Source organism: Serinus canaria, chromosome 4A (assembly GCF_022539315.1).
Source record: "Serinus canaria isolate serCan28SL12 chromosome 4A, serCan2020, whole genome shotgun sequence".
Lineage (NCBI taxonomy): Eukaryota > Metazoa > Chordata > Aves > Passeriformes > Fringillidae > Serinus > Serinus canaria.
Genome location: NC_066318.1, coordinates 17505185 through 17514673, shown reverse-complemented (window position 1 = coordinate 17514673; position 9489 = coordinate 17505185). Strand labels below are relative to the sequence as shown.

Genomic DNA, 9489 nt, shown 5'->3' with positions numbered 1-9489 from the left:
ACCTCCCCTTCCCCGGGCAGAGCTGCTCAGCCGCCTCCCCTTCCCCGGGCAGGGCTGCTCACCGCCTCCCCTTCCCCGGGCAGGGCTGCTCAGCCACCTCCCCTTCCCCGGCCGTGCTTAATTCCCGGGAGCAGGAGCGAATTCATTCAGCTCCTCGCTGCTCGCGTTTCCTCCGCCCCTTGTGCCGCCGCCCGGCTCCCGGCGCTCGGTCACGCTGCCGGCAGCCTCAGGTAGATGACGATTCCCATCCCCTGGGATGGGGCTTGGCCTGATTAGCAGCCCAGGTGCTCCAAATTGGGGCGGTTGGGTTCAGCCAGAACCACCGCTATTCACCCAAATATCTCTGCACATCGGGAGCTGGAAATCCTCCCCAGCGCTAAGCTGGCTGCAGCAGCCTGGAAGAGAGAGGGGGATGAAGAGGGAAGCTGGAGTGTTATGAAACGAGTAGGAAAAGGGGAGAAGGTGTAGCTGAAATCCTGTGGATCCAGGAGCTGAGCATCCCTGCTTTGATGATCCTGCTCCCGAGATGAATCACGGAGCCATTTATAGCTGGAAAAATAATCGTGTCTTTGGGATTTGTTCCTTTCCAGGCTGTTCCTTTCCCAAAGAGTCGGGGAGGAAGCTCTGGGGATGGGTGGGTGCTGCGGTGAGGGGGACAGACCCCATGCTCAGCGTCCTTGGGCAGGTCCCAATTCCAGTGAGCTCCTCCTCATCCCAGCTTTTCTCTGGCTGGAGGGAAGCCCGTGTGGGGCGAAGGCTCCGGGGTGCGGTGCTTCCCCTCGGAGGGATGCCCCCCGCCCAGGCTGGCCGCCCAGGCTCCCCGAGCAGCCTCAGCCGCCCGGGGCCGGTGCCGCTGTCCCGGACATTGTCCTTGAGGAGCGCGGCACCGGAGCCGCGCCACGCCGGATCGCCGCCCTCCCTTCGCATCCATCCCCGCGTCCCTCGGTAAAAATAAACCCAGCGAGGCGCCCGGGCCTGGCCGGTGCCCAAGCTGCATCCGCAGGACGCAGGTGCGGCGGGCCCGACCTTGGGGAGGCGCGTCGGGGCGGCGGGAGGCTGATGAATGAACGAGCGGCGGGGCGGGCGCGGCACCCCCCGCGTGCCTGCGGGTGTGCGAGGGGACGTGGAGCGGGGAGCCAGCCTTGTTGTTATTCTGATCACAGCGGCTCTGATTCACAGACTTGGATCATGAATATAAGTGAAGACTTTGACGTCAGAGTTGAGATTTATCAGCAGATCCAATGGGGCAGGAATATTAAGTGCAAGTCGATGCCAGCTCTCTGCCAACGCTATTAGCGATGCTCGCCGAGGAATGAGGCTTCGCACCAAGGGCTGGAAGGACCGGCGAGGAAAAAAATAAAAACGGGGTGGGGGGAGCAAGCTGATCCTCGAGCATTAAAACCAGGTAAAACAACAATCCCCGGCGGCGCGGCTGCATGCGGGAAGGGGCGATGGTGGCGGCGGGGCATGGCAGCGGGTTGCGGGCACAGCCCCGACCTTCACACCTCGGCTGCCCACCCCGGGCGGGGGATTCACTCCTCCGGCACGGCAGGATGCTGTGGCCGGCCGGGAGCATCTTGCACCAGCCTTTTCCAAAGGAGGGAAAGGCGGGGAGGAAGGAGAAACTTAACGTAGGCTGTTCCTTGCCGCTGTCTTCTTCCATCAGCGGCTCCGCATACAGGCGCTGGCCTATTAATAGTGTTTATTTTTACTCACTGCACGCAAAAAAGAAAGGGCTGCGGGAGGGGGGGCTGAGGGGTTGCGCTATAAATAGGTAGCAAAGGTGGCCGTGCCCCAGGGAGGGGAGGAGGAGGAGGGGGCAGCCGATTCCTCACCGGGTGCGCAGTGGCTGCGGACCCTGCATGGAGCCGAGCGAGTGGAGGCGGCAGCGGGCAGCGGGGCGATGAGTTGTGCTCGGCCTCAGCCCGGCGGGAGATAGCGGCCAGGGGTGCGTGTGGAGAGGTGGGGGGAACGGCGAACCGGGAATGGAGGGCTCGATGCCCGGGAAGCTGCAGTCGGGCTGGCGGGGAGCGGGCGGGGATGCGGCGGGCGGGGGCGGCCCGGTGCGGGGCGCGGTGTCCCGGGGCGGGGGGCTCCGCAACGCGGGCCAGGCTCGGTCGGGGTCTCCCCCGGCTCGGCGCGGCTCCGGGCGAGGGTCGAGGAGCGGTGCTGCCCGGGCAGAGCGCGGGGCTCTCCGGGGGCTCGGGGTCCGTCGCTCACCGCCCCCTTCTCCCTCTCTCCCCAGCGATGCTGCACGGCCCCGCCGCCATGGGGGAGCCGTGGCCGCCGCAGCCGCAGCAGCAGCAGCGGCTCCCGGGGTTCGGCAACGCCTCGGAGCCCCCCGCCTGGCCCTCGGCGGCGGCGGTCGGGCCGGGCACGGCGGCGCCGGGCGGCGGGGCCGCGGCCGCGGGCTCCGTGAGCCCCTGGGACATCGCGCTGTGCGCCACGGGCACGGCGGTGGCGGGCGAGAACGCGCTGGTGCTGGCCGTGCTGTTCTACACGCCGAGCCTGCGGGCGCCCATGTTCCTGCTGATCGGCAGCCTGGCGCTGGCCGACCTGCTGGCCGGGCTGGGGCTGGTGGCCAACTTCGCCGTGCGCTACCTGCTGCGGCCGCCCAGCGAGGCGGCGGAGCTGGCGGCGGCGGGGCTGCTGCTGGCCGCCTTCTCCGCCTCCGTCTGCAGCCTCCTGGCCATCACCGTGGACCGCTACCTGTCGCTGTACAACGCGCTCACCTACCACAGCGAGCGCACGCTGGGCTTCACCTGCGCCATGGTGCTGCTGATGTGGCTGCTGTGCCTGGGCGTGGGGCTGCTGCCCCTCCTGGGCTGGAACTGCCTGCGGGACCAGAGCTCCTGCAGCATCCTGCGGCCCGTCACCAAGGACAACGCGGCCGTGCTGGCCGTCACCTTCCTGCTCCTCTTCGCCCTCATGATGCAGCTGTACCTGCAGATCTGCAAGATCGCCTTCCGGCACGCCCAGCAGATCGCCGTGCAGCACCAGTTCATCGCCACGGCGCAGGCCACCTCCACCCGCAAAGGGCTCTCCACGCTCTCGCTCATCCTCGGCACCTTCGCGCTGTGCTGGATCCCCTTCGCCATCTACTCGCTGGTGGCCGATTCCAGCTACCCCGCGGTGTACACCTACTCGCTGGCGCTGCCCGCCACCTGCAACTCGCTCATCAACCCCATCATTTACGCCTTCCGAAACCCGGACATCCAGAAGTCGCTCTGGCTGGCCTGCTGCGGGTGCATCCCTTCCACGTTCTCCTCCAGACCAAGGACATCCAGCGACGTGTGAGGGCTGAGCACGGAGCCAGAGGCGCTCCCTGGCTCTCCTGCTCCTTCTCTTTTTCCCCTCTGTCGTTATTGTCTCCTACCGGGAGGAGTCCCCTCCCCGGTCAGCACATCTCGTTCCATGGAAAGATGGCCAAAAAGGGAAAAGAAAAGAAAAAAAAAATCAAAAGAGAAAAGGAAAGAGAGAGAGTAGAATGATAATGGTTTCCTTTAGAAATGTTATTTTCTTACACATTTTATTTTTTATTTAAAAACACAAAACACCAAAAAAAAAAAAAAAAAAAAAAAAAGAAAGGAAAAAAAAAAAAAAGAAAAAGCAAAGAAAAAGGATCCTCACACGATGGCGTTTGTCTGCTCTCGGGGTAAGGAGCCAGGGGAGCAGCGGGCCCCGTCCGGGTGGTGCCACCCTTCGGGGCACATCCATGGGAAGGCCACAGGAGCGGGGGGCGGGTAGGGAGGTGTCGCGTCCCCCCCGGCCGGGCTGGTCCCCACGCGTGGGGTGGCTGTGCCCATCCCCCCGAAATCAGGGCCTGCGATGCTATGCAATAATGGGGGGAGGAGAGCTCCGGCCGGGGGGGCCGGGCGGGGGGGACAGCGGCTGCCCGTGCCTCTGTGCTGGGAGAAACACTTGGAGGACCTGCGGGTGAAAGACACTTCAGGCGTGGCTTGTTCAGGGGTGGGGGCGCCCAGGGAATCCGTTCCCTCCTTGCCCCCCTCCCCCCGAGGATGTGGCTGCGGCAGGGCTGGCGGTGTGGGGCTGGCGAGGGCAGCGGGGGTGCCCTGCACCCCAAAGTCTGGGAGGGCCAGGGAGGGCTCTCCTCGTCCAGCTGGGCAGTGGGTGCTGCTTTCCCCCCTTCCACTCCAGCTGTTTACATGGGGTGGGGGTTTCATCCAAAGAGGGCTCCGGGCTTGCTGGAGCCCCCGAGACAGGAGGCTCTGTCACCACACGTGTCACTGCTGATGCTGCCACCTCAGCTCGCGTTCTCAGAGAAGGACCAGCCCCGACATTCCCGTGCTATGTGCCGTGCCGTGTGGTGTTAGAGAGGCCGTGGGGAAGTGTCCTTTATCCTGGGCTGTCTTTGGGCCGGGAGGTGGAATCGTGCATTCACTGCTAAAGAAAGGGAGAACCCGAGCAACCCCCGGAGAGGGGCAGGGCTGGGGTGGGTGGCTCGGGGCACAGGGGGTGTGCTGCCCGGGGTCCTGGTGTGGGGGGCTTGGGAGACCCTCCAGCAGCTGGGTCTGGTACCCAAATATCCTGCTTTGCTGTGGAGAAATTGTTGTGATGTTAGAGAGGGACTTTGGGAAGGGTGTGCAGGGACAGCACACAGGGAATGGCTCCCACTGCCAGAGGGCAGGGAGGGATGAGATATTGGGAATTGTTCCCTGGCAGGGTGGGCAGGCCCTGGCACAGGGTGCCCAGAGCAGCTGGGGCTGCCCCTGGATCCCTGGCAGTGCCCAAGGCCAGGCTGGACACTGGGGCTGGGAGCAGCCTGGGACAGTGGGAGGTGTCCCTGCCATGGCAGGGGTGGCACTGGGTGGGCTTTGAGGTCCCTCCCAACCTGTAACATTCTGTGAGTCTGTGATAGTGGAAGAAATGTTCTTGCTGTGTGTGGCTGCAGAGGGTACAAAGTCACTTTATGGCTGGGTACAGGCGGATCCAGGTGGGTTTTGTCCCTGGATCTGTGCAATGAATCTCTTGCTCCTCGGAGCTAAGTGCACAAGAGAAAGCTCTGAGGTTCCCAAGTGTGCCTGGGGCTTGGAATTATTGTCTGCCTGTGAGAGGTGGCCAGTCTTGGAGTTTTTATGTTTTGTGGGTTTGGGGTATTTTCCATTTCCTTTCTCTGATGAATTCCTTGGAGAATGGGCAGTTGGCACAATGTGGAATCAATGTAAGTTTTAAAGTAAATATATATGTGAGACTAATATTTATACAAACACTTTACTCATTCTGTTTCTTCTGGTTTCTTAAGTGCAGCCAGGTCCCTGCAGTTCCCCAGTGTGAAAACTCAATAGCTTAAACCCTTTTGGAAACATTGTGAACATTTGAAATGTTTTTCTACAACCACCCTAGCTAGAAGTCAGGATTTGTTTCTCTGGGCAGCTCATTTTGTATCTTTAGATGAAAGCTAGTTTAACTAATCAGCCCCAGAGAAACCTTGACACAAAAAAGTTGCATTTTCTTGGCTTTCCAGTAAAGTCCCTGTTGCTGAAGAGCTTGATTTTAACAATGTTCTTTTTAGAGTTTAGTTGCTTATGTAAAATGTGTCTCAGTCTGAGGGATGCACTGATGATTTTTGCCAAAGTCAAATGAGGATCAATGAAAAATTTCTCCCTGTGGCTGTCCACAGCAAGAGGAGAAAGATTTGGGATGTGAGGAGCTAAAGCTGGGGACACAGCCCCTGCCAGGGTGAGGTTAAGGGCAGGTGGGGGTGTCCTCACTGGTGGCTCACCAGACACATTTCCACTTTGGCAAACTCTGAGTTCTGGTCCCTGTGTGCCCTGACCCAGCTCACAGTCAGCACCAGGCTGGGGTACAAGCCTATTCCATGCTCAGAATTAAAATAAGGATCTCATTTCTTTTTGTGTGATGGTCTAGCACCTCTCTCTTTGAGGTGCTAAAGCTGCCCATGGAAGCTGTTAAAAACACTTGCTAGGGTTCAGGAAAAGTCTTAAGAAATCTCCTCTAAAAAACCCCAATTTTGATAAATTGGCATTTTTGCAGTCATTGCCTTAAATAAAAATAGTGCATTTTTCAGGAGGTCTTTTGCTGTTTTTCCTCTCCTGTTTTGTCAGAGGAAATGAGGGGAAGTGAAGAAGATAAAGAGGTTTAGGTTCTCTTGCCATGCGTTGCCTTGTGGAAACCTCTGACCATTTTACTGCACCTTTGGTTTTGTTTTGGTTCTGTTTCCCACAGAGAAAACCTTTTACTGGGAAAGTTTGGAGTGGCAGTGTTGGACATCAGGGGGATGGTGGATTTTGGAGCCTCCTCATGCTGAACATCAGAAAAGTTGATTTCAAACCTGAAATCACTTGCTGGGGCAGTGTTGTTGCTGTGTGCAGGGGGGTAATGTCCTGGTGCTTGGGGCTGGCTTTGGGATGTATTTAGGATGGAATTCAGGGCTTTAGGATGGGGTTCTGCTGCCATAAAGAGGGAGCAGCTCCCATGAATGTAAAGGAATCCCATGTGGATGAGGCACCAGTGGTGAGGGACTCACCAAAGCAAAATGGGGTTTCCAGCTGGTGGATCCTCTGTGGATTCACTGAGGAGCCAAACCTTGGTGAGAAGAGCCCAGCAGCCCCTGTCCACCTCCTGGGCACCACCAGAAGGACACAGAGCACCTGGAGTGCACCCAGTGCTCCATGTTTCCTGGTGCTGGATGTGCTGGGAGGCCTCCTCCACCTGGGATTCTGCATCTCTGCTCAGCTGAGGGCTCTGAAAGCCTCTGGTGCAGTGATTGTGCTTTTCAGCTGAGACAGGGGGACAGTGGCAGTCCTGCAGAGCACAGGGTCTCTGCCTCTTTGGAAATTTGCAGGTGTCCCTTGGTGTCCACAGAGTCCCCCTGGCCACTCCAGGTGGGAGCTGGAGCTGCCTGGAGCACCCTGGGGGGTGTTTGGTTGGGGGGTGTTTGTTCCCTGTCCTCACCCTGGCCAGGATCTTGCCACTGCATCTTCAGACTCTGAGCTTTGCAAACAGCTTTTAATGAAGGATGAGAAGCCAGAGCCAGGCTGGGCTCAGACTCCTGTCACTTCTGGGCTCTGCAGGAGCTGGTTTGGATCTACAGCAGCAGAAATGGGCAGAAAACTGGTCCTGAGTGATTCCAGGTGGCATCCAACCAGCCCTGAGCCTATGGCAGGGATCAGCATAGCCAGGAAAACGAATCCATGCTTATTTGCTGATTTATTTACAGGTTTCTGGGTGCCTTTGGCTTTTTCACCGCGAGCTGGTGGCCAGCAGAATGTAGAGGTGAAAAGCTTTTGGTGCTGGTGCTTGGCTGGTTGAGTGGAGGGGATGAGGAAAGGGTGAGGAGGAGAAAGGAGCAGCAAACATTCCTCAAATACACTGTGACAAGGCCAGGGCCACCGTGGGGTGGGATGTAACCACAGCTGCCCTGAGGTTCCTGGAGGTGTGCCAGGGTTGGGGGGAGCTTGTGCATTCACAACAAGCCCTTGTCCCTGCCCCAGCATGAGAAATTTAAAAAAAAAAAAAAAAAAAAAGTACAAAAAAACCCTATTAAAATGCACAGACTCTACCAACAAAGCTGTTTAGTTTTGTTTTGGGGTTTGTTTTCTTTTTTCCTTTTCCCTTTTGGTCAGTCTGGGACTTTGAGCAGTGAAAATGTCTCTCTTTAGCCAGCCTCGTGTCAGTATCCAGCAGTAGAGGTTCCAAGGGTCTCAGTCCTGGTGTGGCAGCCCCAGCCTGTCCACATCCAAGAGTTTTAATTGAACCTGGAATGAACCCCCAAGAAACCATTACTGTTCTCATTGGGTGATGAAGTATCTCTTTCTTGTCAAAGCATCAAATTTGGGGTGGGGAGACCTTTTAAGAGGCCATTGGTACTCACTTGTATTGGTGTGTCCTGACCAGCATTGAGACCCTCGTCATTGCTAATGGAGAATTAACAGTTCACTTCTAATTGTCAGGAATAATTGTTGGGTGCACATGGTATTTCCTTGTCATTCCTCTCAGCCTTCCCTCGTGGTGAGCTGAGGCAGCTCCACTTGGACCCTCTGTAGCTCTTCTGTTGTCAGTGCAGCTGCCCACTGCAAAATCCCCCCCGAGCACCCCCCCAGTGTCCCTGCAGCCCTGGGACCAGAGCTCCCCCATTCCCACTGGAAATCTCTGCAGTACCGAGCAGCACAGACAGAAAAGGGGCTTTTCAGCAGAACCCCCAGGTCAGAGGGGGGCTCTGAAGCCCCTCAGTCCCTGGCTTGGAGGGGTGTGAGCGAGCTGTCTCCAGCTCCAGGGGTGACAGTTGCCTTCAGGAATTCTGGGTGGGCTCCAGGGGGATCCCTGCCCTGCCCAGGGGCTGCAGCAGGCAGGGCACTGCCAGCACAGCGTGTCCCTGGCTGCTGGAACCACAAGCACAGCCCTATGGCCTTACTGCAGGCTCTGGGAGCTGGAAAACAGCTGGCTGGTCCCAGGAAAAGCTTTTATTCCAGCTGGGCAGGGCCTGGCTGCAGCCCTGGGCTCTGCAGCACAGGGACAAGGACAGGGCTGGAGGCTGATGTCCCTTGGGAGCAGGACAGAGTCCTCCCCGGGCAGGGAGCCCTCCAGCCCCGAGGCAGGGATGAGTTTGGGGTGTTTTTGGTGAGTTTCCAAGCCCAGCAGGAGCCTCCCAGAGGCAGAGCCTGCCCTGTGCTCCCCCTGGGCTCCGAGCCCCGGGCCAGGCTGGCCGGGCACTGCCAGCAGCTCTGCAGGGTGGGAATCAATCAGTGCCCCCATCCCCTGCCCCCCTGATTTCCCAGGAGCAATCAGGACAGCCCCTTGTTTGCTGTCAGTGCTGTCATGAGCCTTTAAACTGGACTGGGGAAGTTGATCTCAAAGGAAAATATACAGCTGTCATCCAGTTATGGTTCAGTCAAGCCCCTTCGATGCACTTTATGAGTGAAAACAAATCAATGCTGTTATTGCACTGTATCTCTATTGTGTATAATATTATACATTCATCTGTAAGAGTAATTTATTTTTATTACTGTAAATAAAACTGTTCAAGTGGTTTGTCAAGAGGATATCCAAAAATTGGGGGGGGTGGGGTTAAAATTAAAACCTTTGAAGGTCTGGGCTGTTGTCCCAGGTATGTGCCACGCTCTGTGTGTCTGTGTTTTTATTTCAGAGTCCAGAACAGATCTCTGCTGCCCCTCACCCGGGGTCTGTGTTTCCCTGGGATCAGGAGGAGCTGGATGAGGACAAGAGCTGCTGGAGACACGGAGGGGTTGGGAAGGAACAGCTCCTGCTGCTGCTCCTCCAAGCACAGACAGAGCTTCCCCTGCCCTCTGATTACCCAGGCAGTCAGGGATTAAATACCCTGAGGAGCTGATTGATCTTTGAGGGCTTGAATCTCTAAAAGAGGGGTTTTAGAGAGATCACAGCTTTCTTCTGCTCCTTCCATGGCCCGGCCTCAAACAGAGGAGGGAGCATCACAGGGCTGATTAACTCACAGCAAAGCACAAGCCAAAAAAAAGCCAAACCCAGATC

The 9489-nt window shown here is 57.7% G+C and overlaps 1 protein-coding gene across 1 annotated transcript; it reads left to right on the top strand.

Moving 5' to 3' along the window:
* The first annotated feature begins 2247 nt into the window (after positions 1-2247).
* Positions 2248-3297, top strand: LOC103825527 (G-protein coupled receptor 12-like). The gene has a single exon (XM_009100788.4). The coding sequence runs from the start codon at positions 2248-2250 to the stop codon at positions 3295-3297; it is 1050 nt and encodes a 349-aa protein (XP_009099036.3).
* Positions 3298-9489: the final 6192 nt, after the last annotated feature.

Coding starts and splice junctions, on each gene's coding strand:
- LOC103825527 (XM_009100788.4), top strand. CDS start 2,248: ATGCTGCACGGCCCCGCCGCCATGGGGGAGCCGTGGCCGCCGCAGCCG.